At 45.0% G+C, this 14,535-nt stretch overlaps 1 protein-coding gene across 1 annotated transcript in view; it reads left to right on the top strand.

Moving 5' to 3' along the window:
- GALNT13 (polypeptide N-acetylgalactosaminyltransferase 13) overlaps positions 1-14,535 on the top strand; it is a 152,943-nt gene that overhangs the window by 124,253 nt on the left and 14,155 nt on the right. The window contains 1 exon segment of the mRNA XM_075710501.1: positions 3,196-3,294. Coding sequence (XP_075566616.1) covers positions 3,196-3,294 — 99 coding nt within the window.

Genomic DNA, 14,535 nt, shown 5'->3' with positions numbered 1-14,535 from the left:
CCCCTACCCCGATGGGATGGGGGAGAGAATCGGAGGAGTAAGAGTGAGAAACACTCCTGGGTTGAGATAAGAATAGTTTAATAATTAAAATAAAATAAAGTAAAATAATAATAACAACAATATAATAATAATAACAGTAATAATAATATACAAAGCAAGTGATGCACAATGCAATTGCTCACCACCCGACAACCGATACCCAGACAGTTCCCGAGCAGCGGTCGCTGCTCCCCGGCCAACCCCCCCGAGTTTATATACTGAGCATGACGTCATATGGTATGGAATAGCCCTTTGGTCAGTTTGGATCAACTATTCTGGCTGTGCCCCCTCCCAGTTTCTTGTGCGCCTGGCAGAGCATGGGAAGCTGAAAAAGTCCTTGACTAGCATAAGCAGTACTCAGCAACAACTAAAAACATCAGCATGTTATCAACATTCTTCTCCTACTAAATCCAAAACACAGCACTATGCCTGCTGCTAGGAAGAAAATTAACTCTATCCCAGCCGAAACCAGGACAAGTATAAACAGTGATAAAAAGAGTGAGTGCTTTTGACAGATTTGGGATAATCATCCGTAATTTACTTATGCCCTCCTGCAGGGTTGTGCAGGCGTGACGTGAAGTCGGACAATGTCCACGCGTGGTTCGCTTGCAGCACCCACCATGTTAGAAATAATAATCAGTACTGTATTGCATTTTAATTTGGACTTCATTTGGCTATTGAACAACTAATTTATATACATCTGTTGCTTTTATGAATGAAGGACGAGAGGAAATGGGCTCAAGCTGCGCCAGGGGAGGTTTAGGTTGGATATTAGGAAAAATTTCTTCACGGAAAAGGTAGTCAAGCATTGGAACAGGCTGCCCAGAGAGGTGGGGGAGTCCCCATCCCTGGAGGGGTTCAAAAAATGGGCAGAGGTGGCACTTGGGGACATGGTTTAGTCTGGTCTACCCTTGATTGGTTTAGTGTGGACTTGGTAGTGTAGGTTAATGGTTGGACTGGATGATCTTAAGGGTCTTTTCCAACCTAAACGATTCTGTGATTCTATGATCCTATAAGTGCACAATTTTTAAATGAAATTTTGAAAATGTGGAGTCGTGTGGAACAGAAGTTCTTCAGTAGTTTATGAAGTTTATTCATTGTACACTTAATAGGCAGATCCTGAAGATTGCCAAGCCTTTATTTGCAACTAAATTTTCCATTCTGTTAGAACATAACTTATATACCGTGACTGCATTAGATTTGAATTTCCTAGATGGACAAAAATATGCCTCAGAATGGGCATTAAATGTGCAAAATGCAGTGAATATTGAATATTCTTTTTTACGTTTTAATCATGTAACATTGAAAGTGAATACAAAATAAATGGAGGACAAGAGTTATTTTATAAACCCAAGACGTAATAATCATAGGTGAGTTTTCAAGTCACTTTTCATTTTAGTACTCTGTTTTAATGAATCAAGGGATTGCAAAAAAAAAAAAAAATTACCTTTCTCGTGGAGATACATGAAACTTTATTTCTACAAAATCTTGGAGGATCGATTAAGGAATTAAGAGCATGAGCCTCTGAGAGATTGCTCACCAGCACAAGGTGGTGCAATTTCTGTCTGTGTGATTAACGTTAGAGCAGATTAAGAAGCGAACACGTGAGCTGTGCTGAGCCGCTCTTCCCCAGCGTCGTTAATCAGGTTGCACTATCTCATTTCACTTGCATCGCTGCGTTCAGCCCAGGCTGGTGGCGTTGGTTTGCTGCTGACTGCCGTGCCCGCTGAGCCTCTGAAGGTGGCACGGGGAATTGCAGGTGACTGAGAGCTGTACCAAGTGCCACTGAAGTATTTCAAAATTCGGGGTTTCGCAACAGGTTTTACCAAAGGAATAAGGGATCCGGAGATGCGTTTTTGCTTTGCACGCATTAGTAAGAAAATCACCCTGTGCTCTTGGACCATAGAACCATAGAATCGTTGAGGTTGGAAAAGACCTTTAAGATCATCCAGTCCAACCATTAACCTAACACTGCCAAGTCCACACTAAACCAATTAAGAGTAGAGTCATAATTAATTTCATGTTTCCTGGCTTGGTGGCTGGATTAGTTTTTAATGAAAGGAAAACCAGAACAGAATCATTAAGATTGGAAAGGACCTCTAAGATCATCAGTCCAACCATCAACCCAACACCCCCATGCCCACTAAACCATGTTGAGAGCAAGGAGGAGCAGGGGGAGCTGTGTTTGTACAACTGCGCTAACAGGTATATGAGGAGGGTGAAGAAAAAAGGCGTTACATGCACACGCTGGGGTTTGCGCAGGCTGGATGCACACACCGTCATGGAGACTGCGACGTGGGAGAGCTTCGGCGGGGACTGTGGCATCTCCTGCTTCTCCTCTCATCTGAAGCTAAGGTTGATTGATTGCCTTTATGCTCGGCCATTTTCCTGGATAAATGTGTATTCTAAAAATATGTTTTGGGGAGCGAGGCTCTGGTACTTGTCCTGCTGCTCCTTATTGCTTCTTGCTCTGATGGGCTTTTGTTGCAATCGCACGAGCTGAGCGTCGCTGGAAGGAACTCGTCACATCGTGTATTGTATCGCAGACGACGTGCTCCTAAAGCTGCCTTCTTCCCAACTGCACTACGCACAAATTATGTAGAAATCGTTTCTTTAAGCAGAGGTGTTCACTGGTTTTGTTCTTCTCTGAGGACGGATGGGTTCTGAGGGGAAAGTTTTATTTAAAAATAAAAAAGCATGTATTTAGTCGCAAAGCTGTCCAGCAGCCTCTGTGCTGAAAGAGTCAGCCGTCAGGCTCTGTTCCTACTCAGTTTTTCTCTCTTGGAGTAGAGTCAGCCCTGCTGGAAGAAAATAAAAGTGCATATCTTGGGCAAGCCATTAATTTTGTGTTGTTTAGAAGTAAAACCGTATTATGGTTGTTAAGCAAAACAATGCCAGGCATTGAATGAGATTTTCCTTGAACGCTGTTCATACTTACACTTAGTATGCAATTTAAAATCTCATTCTACTCTTTGTTATTATTTTCAGTTTCTTTTGGGAGTGCGACATATTTACAAATTGCAAGTTAAAATGCGTTCATATAGTTGAAGGCAGAGATAATGTACTTTCTCCTACAGTGACGTAACTTTTTTCTGCACAAATATGACATTCACGGGCATTTTTTTCAAGGAACATTTCATCTTTTTCTTTCTTCAGATCAGGAATGTTGAAACCAACCAGTGTTTAGACAACATGGGCCGCAAGGAAAATGAAAAAGTGGGCATTTTCAACTGCCACGGCATGGGAGGAAATCAGGTAAAATGGAAAAAAAAAAAGTATTGTTTGTACAATAATTGCTTCAGTCTGCTGCTGTGTAACCGCAGGCACAACAGCTATCAGGAAAAAACTGATTAGAATTCAGCTGGAGCAGCGTGGGAGCCGCAGCTTCGCGTGTCAGCGTTTCTGTCCTGCTGCAGGAAACGGGGAGCTGGTGTGGGGGTGCGGCGTGCGAACAGCACGGCCGGGGCTCTCTCCTGGCTGGCCTCTCCTTTTGCGGTGGCAGAAACGAGACTCCCTCAGTTTACAGTCCTCAGTTAATGCAGCTCAAATGTAGACCTGTCGGTTCGCTGCAAAAAAACAACGGCAGCAACTGGCAAACGTATTAATGGAGGTTCCGAAAGGTTGGAGATTTTGAGCTTGAGCGTTTTAGCAGTACTCAGACAGCATTTTCTCAAGCAACAGCTGCAGATTTTGAAAACGTATCGGTACATATCCGTAGGTCCAGTGAAGCATCTGAGTGAATACATTGAATATATTCCTGCTGTTTAGAGTGCAGAGAAGTGCGATTAAAGTTTCCGATACTGACATTAGAAAATTTGATCATTAATTTTAATTCATTTTTTGGTGTTGGGGGGAAAAAAATCTTTTTTAAAATGAAACGGGTAAGAATCTACGTGACTCGTGGCTGAATTCATCTGTTTCTAAAACACGTATCTGAAAAATAAGCCTGCAGAATATTCATGCAAGTTGAGTTTTTCTCATGAGTGGAAATTCCAATAGCGGAGGCGTGGGGTGTTTCACTTGCGTCTTGGGTGTGTTTGAAAGGGAGCGAAAAGGTAAGTGGCAATCATTTAGCTCATTGTAAAACTCATGACTGTACCTGCTCTCTGTATAAATAACAGTAAACTTTGCATATTTTCATGCCTCGGATTCTAATTAGCAGAGCTGATTCATGTGGCTTTAGTTGGAAATTCGTCGTTGCTGCAATCTCCTCCTTTTATTTGCACCTTTCTGAATGGAGTTTAGCCTTGTTTCTGCTTCTTAGTTTGCTTTACCTTTGGAAAACCTTTCTCCTCCTCTTCGCTTGAATTCTGACGGCTCTCTCAGAATAAAGCCGCCGGGTCCCTTCATTCAGCCTGTGGCGCACCCCGGAGCAGCGGGCTGCTCTTGCCCTCACCCAGTGCCGTGAGGATCCAGTGAGGATCCCTCGAGACCCCTCAGCAGGTGCTCGAGTCAGCGCTGGCCTCTGCCCCGTGAGCCCTTTGGACCACGGCCCTACTGCCTAACGCTTGGCGAGGGGGCTTTTCTGGTGCCACATCTGCTAAAAAACATGGGAAGAGGCAGGATCTTAGAGCAAATTCCCGTGTTTCTTTCAGAGGTAAGAAATCTGTCCGTCATATTTATCCCAAACTTCACCATATTTCTAAATTTGACTTAGGAGGTGGAAGTGTTAGCGTTTTAATAAGACTGCATATGATCAAGGTTGAAGATTCCCTTTATACCGTAGGTGCTTGGCGTGTTTCCCCCTTTCCTTCTGTATGTGGCGGAAAGACCCCTCTCTTTTTGTTGAAAGAGGAGAAGAATCCTAGCCGACTGTCACGTCTCCAAACCCTCTGAAGTACCAGGTGTGGGGTTAAGAGTACTGTAAGGCTCTGAGATAGACAGATGGGTTGCAAATGTATTTGTGGACCGTATAGCCTAAAGAATCATAGAATCATAGAATGCTTTAGGTTGGAAGGGACCTTCCCTAACAACTAATAAATACAACCATTCTTTCTGAGCCTTCCTAAGCCAATATAGCTCAAATGGAAAGAAATTTTGGCTCCGGTCTCCTTTATACCTCTCACATCAACCAGAAACCGCAGATAAATGTTGTGTGCATCTGCAGGATGAAGAGACTCTGCTCCCCTGCGCTCGCAGGGACAGGGAGCGATACCTGTCGTCTGGCGGAGGTTTTCCTAGGAATACCTGACCCACGTGCAGAACATTATTCATCCTTGAGTGCTCGTACACAACTCCCATTAAAAGTTATCTTTATTAAATTCTGTTCTAATGAGAAATTAGAACTGAGCTGACATGTAAATGCTGGGGGCGGGGGGGTTGTGTGGTTACAGAAATAGCTGAGGAACAGAACTACTTCAGAATGAAAATGAAGCAGGAATAATACCTAGCTCATTAGAGCCGAGCAGGATGCACGGGCGCGATCCAGCTCGAGGCAGAGGCAGGTATCTCACAGCTCGCCAAGTGTTTTAAAGGGCTTAAGGATAACAAGATTCTAAAAATATCAATGGCTTCAAAAAATAAAGAAAATTTAAATACGTGAACTGAGGCCCTTCATGTGAGAATTGTTTTCAGAGTATAAAACTGCGGAGGCTTTGTTGTTATGTTGGCATGGGCGTTTCAGATTATCCTAGCTCGGTTAGGATCTGGTGACTATTCGTGATCTTTAAAATAAATACCTACGAATCTCCTAATGCAGTTAAACGCAATCTCAGAACTGTTTGCTTTCTATGGCGAGAAAAAATATGCAAAGCTTGCCCTCCAGTTGGCTGTGGTGGGGATTTGGCTTTAGGGGCTGGAGTAGCAGCTCGGTGCATCTATCCCCTGGGGCAGGGGCAGCGTGTTGGCTTACTTCAACCTCAGTAGTGATGTTTTTCAGGAGGAAGGTACCCGAGGATGACTCCTGGTTAAAGAAAGCACTGCCCACGCCTGAATCGTGGAAAAAACTGTTAGCCTGCTTTCCAGCCTCAGACAGAGGGGATGACCGTCCATCTCACGCCTCTATTTCCGCACGGCTGACTTCTGGTTTCGTGGTGTTTTAGAGGGAATTCATTCCTTTTGAAGGCCTGGTAGAGGGTGAAACAGTCACCTGATTTTCCTGCCTACAGTCATCCCGATGGGCGTACCAGTTCGGCTGTTGCTGCGTTACCATGGGAATGTTGTCTGTTGCTGCAGTTATTGGGAGCGCCGGGCCTCTGTTCGTAGCAATAATCGAATCACGCGATTCCTGCACCGGCGGGAGGGGGATATTATTAAAAAGAAGGGCTGGGGAGTGCTGCAGGTTCACATTGCACTGCGGGTGGCTTGCAGAAGCGCTGCAGGGCAGGCTGTGCTGGGGAGAGCGTGGGTCAGCAGCCGCTCTCCCCACCGCTGCCAAAAAGCAAACAAAACACCAAACACATTGCCATTTCTTTTTTTTTTTTTTCTATTTAACACCCTCTGCTTTCTCTCTTGTCTGGAGCTTCAGTTGTGCTAGGTATAGCAATGAACCTGCTTTTCGGTCAGCAAAAAAATCACCAGGAAAGTAGCAAGCATGCTTTTGCCATGGCCGCGCGGCCGCGGAGCCCGGAGAAAGGTCCTGCGGTGCTCCCTGCTTGGCCAGCGTGGCCCCGCGGTCCCCCTGCGCGGGCGATCTGTGCCAGCACGCGCTGCCTTCTGCTTCTCGCTTGGGTCTCTCCACGTCCGAGAGGGCAGCCGTGGGAAGCCTGGAGTGGTAAGAGCGTTTCGTTAGCGGCGTGGAGGTCGACTCCGTTGTCGGAGCACGCTCCCTGCGCTTCCGTAGTGTCGTGGCTCAGTCCCGGGCAGCAGCTCAGCACCACGCAGCCGCTCGCTGCCCCTGCCCCGGTGGGGTGGGGGAGAGAATCGGAGGAGTGAGAGTGAGAAACACTCCTGGGGTGAGATAAGAGCAGTTTAATAATTGAAATAAAGTAAAATAGTAATGATAATAGTAACAGTATAATAATGATGATATACGAAGCAAGTGATGCCCAATGCAATTGCTCCCCACCCGCCGACCGATGCCCAGCCAGTTCCCAGCAGCGATCGCTGCTCCCCGGCCAACCCCCCCAGTTTCTATACTGCCCATGACGCCGTATGGTATGGAATGGCCCTTGGGGCAGTTGGGGTCAACTCTTCTGGCTGTGCCCCCTCCCAGCTCCTTGTGCCCCTGGCAGAGCATGGGAAGCTGAAAAAGTCCTTGCCTGGCATAAGCAGTACTCAGCAACAACTAAAAACATCAGCGTGTTATCAGCATTCTTCTCCTCCTAAATCCAAACCACAGCACTGTGCCTGCTGCTAGGAAGAAAATTAACTCTATCCCAGCCGAAACCAGGACACATAGCCTCCAGAGGCTGGTTCTGCAAAGCTGACTGTAAGCCTGAGACTAACGAAAGCAATAGCTGAAAGGGGCTGCTTTTTCCTTCCGAGACGTTTCCTCTAGATAAATATCCTGCTGGTTTTTCCATACCGATAAGAATAGCGGAGCAAAGTGCAAGCAGGAGCGCGGCTGTGACCCCCGTGGCTGTTTCTCAGCGTCCCGCGCAGCAGCGGCAGCCCGGCAGCTCCTGCTCAGCGTCCCAGCGGGTGCTCAGAGCCCTGGCAGAGGTGATGGTCTGGGGGATTTTTCACAATTTTACAGCCTGCCCCAATTCCCCGAGCACGGAGGGCTGAGCTGGCAGGTGGAGGAAACTTGCTTCATGCAAAACCTCCCCCCGGGCGGCTCGGAGCTCCTGGCCTTGATTGCCGGCTGCCGAGGCTGTCGGTGTCTTGTGCGCCTGGCAGCTCTGCGTTGGAGAAGGATTTTTTTGGAAAAGACATTGAGGTTCCCGCAGGATGGGGAGTGCTTTGAAGGATTCATTTTGAATGAATGGAATTGCATCAGCCAGGAGTTTGCTCGCTATGAGCGTACCTGGGGCAGCTGTTGCAGGGCGAGATCAGAGCGAACACAGTGTTTTCTAGGTTTTGGTAAATGTGCAAGGGGAACATGACTCCCTTCTGGCAATGTTTTATACAGAAATTCAGACTCAGTACTCACCGACAGTTCAAAAAAAAAAAAAAAAAAACAAACCCAGCATGCTCAATAAGGGTTGTTAGAGGGTTGTTTTTTCCCCAGTGAGCTCTAAATAATGGGTCTTTCAGAAACTGTTCTGTTTCATAGTTTCCATTTTTTTTCCCATTCACAGGTAATGTGTATGTTTTCAAATGCCTCTCAAACATGAGCACTTTCTGTGTAGCGGTATGTAGAAAAATAATTTATAAACTCTCGCTTTGTAAGAATTCATTGGTTGCCGTGATAATTTGCTTACTATTGGGAATGGATAGATGTGTGAGCTGTCTGACTCCTGAGACGTTTCTGTAATGGAAGGCTGCCATTTTCAGTAGGTTATAAAGAGTAATTTTTGCTGTATTAATATCGCTGCCAGGTCAGGAGGAGAGAGGCGTGCGATAGATACCCTGACGGCAAGCAGGACGGACTCGCTGTTGATGCCTGCAGAGCCATCTGATTGCAGGTTGCACTTTGGCCACGAAAGACTAATGCAGGAGTCACGTTTTACATTTTTAGTTAGCTAATTTATCAGTTACAGCCATTCGGTAAGTCATCGAAAAGTATCTTACACCCAAGATTGAACAGAACTAAACCTTCAGGTTAGTGACAACCAGGGCTTTATTCCTGCGGCTGGTACGAGTTATGCCCCCAAATTGGAACCGAGCGGTACTTGTGAGCTGATCTCAAACCAAATAATCCCCTTAGAGAGCAAGCTGGGTAAGGAGACCCAGCACCCATTACAGACTTTGAGTTTAGTGCTTTGATTTTATTAATTGTAATATCTTAGGTAAATACTAGGTTTCGTAACAGGTTAGCAGAAAGTAACTTAGCCCTTCTTTGCTCTTTCTGCCTTTTCCACCTTTTACAATCTCCTGTTTTTCCCTAACTTGGCTTTCTGTGTAGCTTTTCATCTTCTCAACAGACCCATTATGAATAAAACCAGTTATTGCTTATATTTTGTTAGTCCATTTTGCTGATACATGATTCCCCTTGCAGACTTTACATCATTCTTATGGACTGAGGTGATAAACTTTCGGGGCAGGAACTGTGTAATGCTCAGGATTTGCTCAGGATGCAGCGCAATGGAGCCCTCGGTGATCTTCAGCACCGTTATAATAACTGTGATTAATAAGGAACAAAGGAGCCATGCCTGCATGTTAAATAATGGTATCTTTTATTTAGCACAGTCAGAATGAGAATAATGTCTTCTTTTTAGAGTCTATGGAGAAGCTGCATTGCTGCTTCTTCACACTGGCAGAAACAGTCACTAGGGAATGCGGGAAGACTAGCATTAGATGTGTAACACTGCGGTAATGAAGCCTGGGCAGATAAAATGCAGAATCCGAGTGTTTGCCGCACCTGCTAAGAAGTGTGCATTTGGCACGGCATAATGAACACTGTGAGATCCTAGAAGGAACGACAGCTTTTTGTTGCAGATGTGTAGGTAGCCATGCTTTATGAAGTGACAGCTATCTGAGAAAAAAAAAGCAACTAAAAAACACCAACCCAAACCAAAACAAACACACAAAAAAACCCCCACAACCCTCCCGCCCTCGTGGAGCCAAAAATCAGATTTTTTTCAGTTTCTGTGCAAAATGCTGAATGCACCTGGGACCCCTCTAGAATAACAGCAGTTTAGAAAAGGACAAAGGATTCTGTGGTGGAGGACAAAGGTTTGAATATCGGGAAGGTGTGCTTGCCATCAGCACAAAGGGGTGATGCCAGTGCTTCCCAGTGCTCTTTTCTGCATAGGATAAAACCGGGTTCCTTAGCAACCCTTGGAAGCCTTGCTAAACTGCAGCGTTTCCTGCAGATCCTCACTGTACATGTCCCCAGTAGATGCTGCCAACCAGTTTTCTTCTATTTCATTTTTGTTAGACTGACCATTTAGTGTAGTTCCAACTGTTGACTTCACTCTGTGATAGCTGGTGGTAATTACAGCGTTTCTCCGGATTATGGTGAAACACTCTGGATTACAGTGTTTCTCTCCTTGGGGCTGAGCCCAGGATAAATGAATTCTTGGCGCTGGTGGTTAGAGGTTGAGGTAACAGCAGAACAACTTCTATATGAACTTTCCAAACTCTGGAAGTCAGCTCTGGCTTGGCAGCGTCTGTACTGTTCGCCAATGACTGTGGGGTGGGATGAGTTGCTTTCATGGCATGAAAGATCTTGGCATAACCTCTTTTTTAGAAATAAATCTGATCCCTACTTCTAGAGTGGCCACAGGGAAACCCGTGAGCTATTCAGGGCCTCCGAGCTGGGCAAGTCTTCAGGTCATCCAATAAACTGAAGATTGACCCTTGATTAGATTTAGTATGCTCCTGGTGGGACACGCTCTCTTGGAGGGTTTGTTTGGTTTTAGTTTAGATATCTTCCTTCAGGGTGAAAAGAAGCTGTTACAGTAGTAAAAACGAGAACCTTTTCTCTAAGTCCCCTGGAATGAAACCAGGGCTGGATGTGTGCAATCCCAAAGGCTCCGGATGAAGGGCTGGATCTCTGAAGGACTGTTGCCCCCAAAATTGTGGTTCTCTGCCACAGTCAGCCTGATGAGTGCGCGGTCCCCAGCAGCGGCTGGGTGCTACAGGAGCGCCTGGGGAGGTGAAGAAGCATACATGCATTTCTTTTCCTATGGTTAGACTGCATACTACACAAGTAGGAATGAAAATCAGATTATTATTTTTTTCTTTTCTTTTCCTAAAGAGTTGTTCTTTGTGGAGTGTTGGAACCAGGTCTTTTTTTCCTCCAAAGAGTTAGTGCAGTTGTTCTCTGATAGGGGACGGACTTGCCTGTTGAACACCAGTCTTCCAAAAAGTCCTCTTTGATGGAAATACCGTGACTGCCTGCCTGGGTTGTAAGGTGCCGTTTCTGCGTGGCTGTTCTGGATTTTTCAGGCGCTAAAATGCGTGATTGGCTGGCCTTGATAAAGACAAGATTTCAGCAAAGAGGCAAAATACCCAAGCCCTTGCCCCAAAAGTGACTCAACTGGCAATTTAACTGTGAGGGTCGTGGATTTTTTTTGGGTGGTAGGGGAATCAACTTCAATTCACCTGTTTTGCCTAAGGTGACTTTCAACATTTAATGTGTAAACAATTTCAGGAGGTGAGGAAAAGTGCTTTTCTTGCAGCTTTTATTAGAATATTTTAAATCAATTATGAAAGGTGAATTCAAAATTTACCTTTGGGAGTTCCATAGATAATTAAAGTGGCTGTCAGAACAAATTAGATTTTTCTGTACTTTGTTATGTTCAGTTTATAACTGTCTTTATTGCGTGGTGGACTTCTTGATTGTCCAGATGTATCCTCAAGATTTAGTTCCACATAATAGAGTATAAAATAAGGGTTTATGAACAATATTCTCAGTATTAGCTTTCGTACGAGTTGGCAAAACACCCTGGCTAACTGTTTTTCAAAGAAAAGGACAAAGAAAAGGACAACCAAATAACGGGAAGGGAAAATTCTGGCCATGGGCTATTGCAGCCCATATATATATATGTGACTATATATATAAAAAAAAAAAAAAAATATATATATAAAAAAAAAAAGGTACAGATTTGTATTGACCACTCAACTGATTTCCAGTTAATGATGTTGCTTGGCATTTTAGTGGTGTTGAACAAACTGATTAGCTAATCAGACTTCTATGAGGAGGAATACTTGGTTAGTTCCTTTTAAAATGAAAGAAGTAATAAAATTAGCAGTGATAGATGAGGCGTGTCTCTCAGGTCAGTCTGGCCGATGTCTCAGTCCCAAGCGCCGGCTTTAATGGACCTTTGGCTTTATACGGCTTACTTCTGCCTTGAAACTTGCTGTATGGAAATGCATTAATAAGGATATTAACAAAAAATAAATACAAAACACACTAACTCCTAAAAAACCTGCTACTCTGCATGGGCAATAAATCTGTCTGTATCAGGATTGCAAGTGTTATGAAAGATGAGGTGTTGGTGGAAAATAGGTGGGTCCTTTTTGTTTTGATCAGCTCCACAAAAAGCAGAGGAGAGTGAAAGTATTTCTGTGTCTGTATGGAAAAGTGCTGCGTCAGTTGTGAGAATATTTTGTATTTTGGCATTCTGGAGACTTTTAGTGTCTACTTTACTTCAGATGCATTAGGGACTTGTTTAACCTCTTTTGGAAAACTGATTGGGATTGAGTCATAGAGTCATAGAATCGTAGAGGTTGGAAAAGACCTTTAAGATCATCCAGTCCAACCATTAACCTAACACTGCCAAGTCCACTGCTAAACCAATCAAGGGTAGAGTAAGAATTAATTTCATGTTTCCTGGCTTGGGGGCTGGATCATTTATAATGAAAGTAAAAACTAGGAATCATTAAGGTTGGAAAGGCCCTCTAAGATCATCAGCCCAACCATCAACCCAACACCCCCATGCCCACTAAACCATGTCCCCAAGTGCCACCTCTGCCCGTTTTTTGAACCCCTCCAGGGATGGGGACTCCCCCACCTCTCTGGGCAGCCTGTTCCAATGCTTGGCCACTCTTTCCATAAAGAAATTTTTCCTAATTTCCAATCTAAACCTCCCCTGGCGCAGCTTGAGCCCGTTTTCTCTTGTCCCATCGCTGTTCCTTGGGAGCAGAGCCCAGCACCCCCTCCCTGCCCCCTCCTGCCAGGAGCTGCAGAGCGATCAGGTCTCCCCTCAGCCTCCTCTTCTCCAGGCTGAACACCCCCAGCTCCCTCAGCCGCTCCCCACCAGCCCTGTGCTCCACACCCTGCCCCAGCTCCGCTGCCCTTCTCTGAGGGCCCAAAACTGGAGCAACCAGGCAAACACCCGCAGGTCTCAGGCGCGGCTCTTGCCCAGGAACTTTCCTCCCAGCAATGGAACATCCCCTTCTCCTGCCCGGCAGGACCACTCTTCTCCGGCCAGACCCAAAGCTCCCGCGCGGCTGCAGGCAAGGCTGGCCACAACGAGTGCCACCAGCCCTTGGGGACAACTGTGGAAAAAAAGCAAGGGAAAACTGGAAAGAACTTAATTTTCACACCTCAGCAGCCCGTATGTCAGTACATAAATTGCAGCGTAGTAAAAAGATGCATGGGGCTGGTGCTCATGGGGCTGCGAGCAATAGGGAATAACGCGTGTCTGTGAGCGTGCTGCTGAGCCCCCGGAGCAGCTCCCGGGATCCCGCCCCGTGCAGCCCTCAGGATCTGCAAGCAGGCTGCTGTCCGAGGCAGGCGTGTTGCCCCGGGCCCTGGGAAGGCAGCCTGTGCTCGCCGCCGCGTCCCCAAAACGTGGGTGCTTTCGGTGGCAGGAGACTGGACTGCTGTTCGGGAAGTCTTGTGCTGCAACGTGTGGCGTGAAATACACTCTTTAATTAGCTATAAAATGCAACATGTTCCTCACCCTCTATTTTTGTATGGCATAAATATAATTATATCTATAATTAATATGGATGGTAGCAAAATGCTAGCCTGATCATTTTACATCGTCTTAATTAGCGTGCATTTTTCTTCCTTAAGGCGGCTTGTTTTTTAAACCCGTCTTCTGTAATTGTTAACTCAGACATCCCTTATTCTTTCAAAAGATGTAATGGAACAGTGTATTGCAATTATCAAAGATGAAAGGAAAAAGAAATATGCAAACGGAAATACATTTGAAAATGTAAGTATTTGCTTTATATAAAACATGGAAGAAAACATCTCTCTGAGGCTAAAAACATGTCTCTGAGGCGAGAAGAAAATGCCTGATGCAAATATGTTTACTGTAAAAGATCAACACAAATAAGTTGAAAATTAAAGTTAAAAGCTGTTTCAGGATAAATCACAGAATCATAGAATCGTTTAGGTTGGAAAAGCCCTTTAAGATCACCCAGTCCAACCATTAACCTACACTACCAAGTCTACTCTAAGCCAATCAAGGGTAGACTAGACTAAACCATGTCATAATGGATAAATCTCTTAATAATAACTGTAAAAGATGAAATAACTGTACGATATATTCATATGAGTGATTCTTGAACCCAGACGGCTACTTTGAGTGAGAGATACTTTGTGCTGCAAATGGTAGCAGTGATTTTCAGATTATGAGCTCATTTGGCCACGTTTCTTGTTCCAGTTACGTCATGACAGCAGGCAAATAAGTCCCGTTTTCTATCAGTAAGTAAGATTTTTGGCTGCAGGTGTTTAAAGGAAGCCCCTCCCAAAAGGTTTCCTTGTTGAATATTAATTATGGTAGCTTGGTAGCTGACCTTTATTATAGTATCTGCTTTTGAAGAGTGGTTGTTTCAGCCCAGGTCTTCAATACCTCAACTACATGGCATCTTTCTCTCCCCGATGCAGTCTTAGGTTGGTTTTGACCAAGGATGATTTTAAGGATGCGACACTTGGGAATCCTGAGCAGTGCACTTAGTATGAGTAGCACCACTGGGCAAGTAGGGCATGTTTAACTTATAAATGAAATAACCATGTCTATGGGATCGACACCTACCCCTCCCAACAGATAG

Source organism: Pelecanus crispus, chromosome 5 (assembly GCF_030463565.1).
Source record: "Pelecanus crispus isolate bPelCri1 chromosome 5, bPelCri1.pri, whole genome shotgun sequence".
Classification (NCBI taxonomy): Eukaryota; Metazoa; Chordata; class Aves; order Pelecaniformes; family Pelecanidae; genus Pelecanus; species Pelecanus crispus.
Note: the sequence above shows the minus strand (reverse complement) of the source record. Positions and strands in the feature narration are given on the sequence as shown.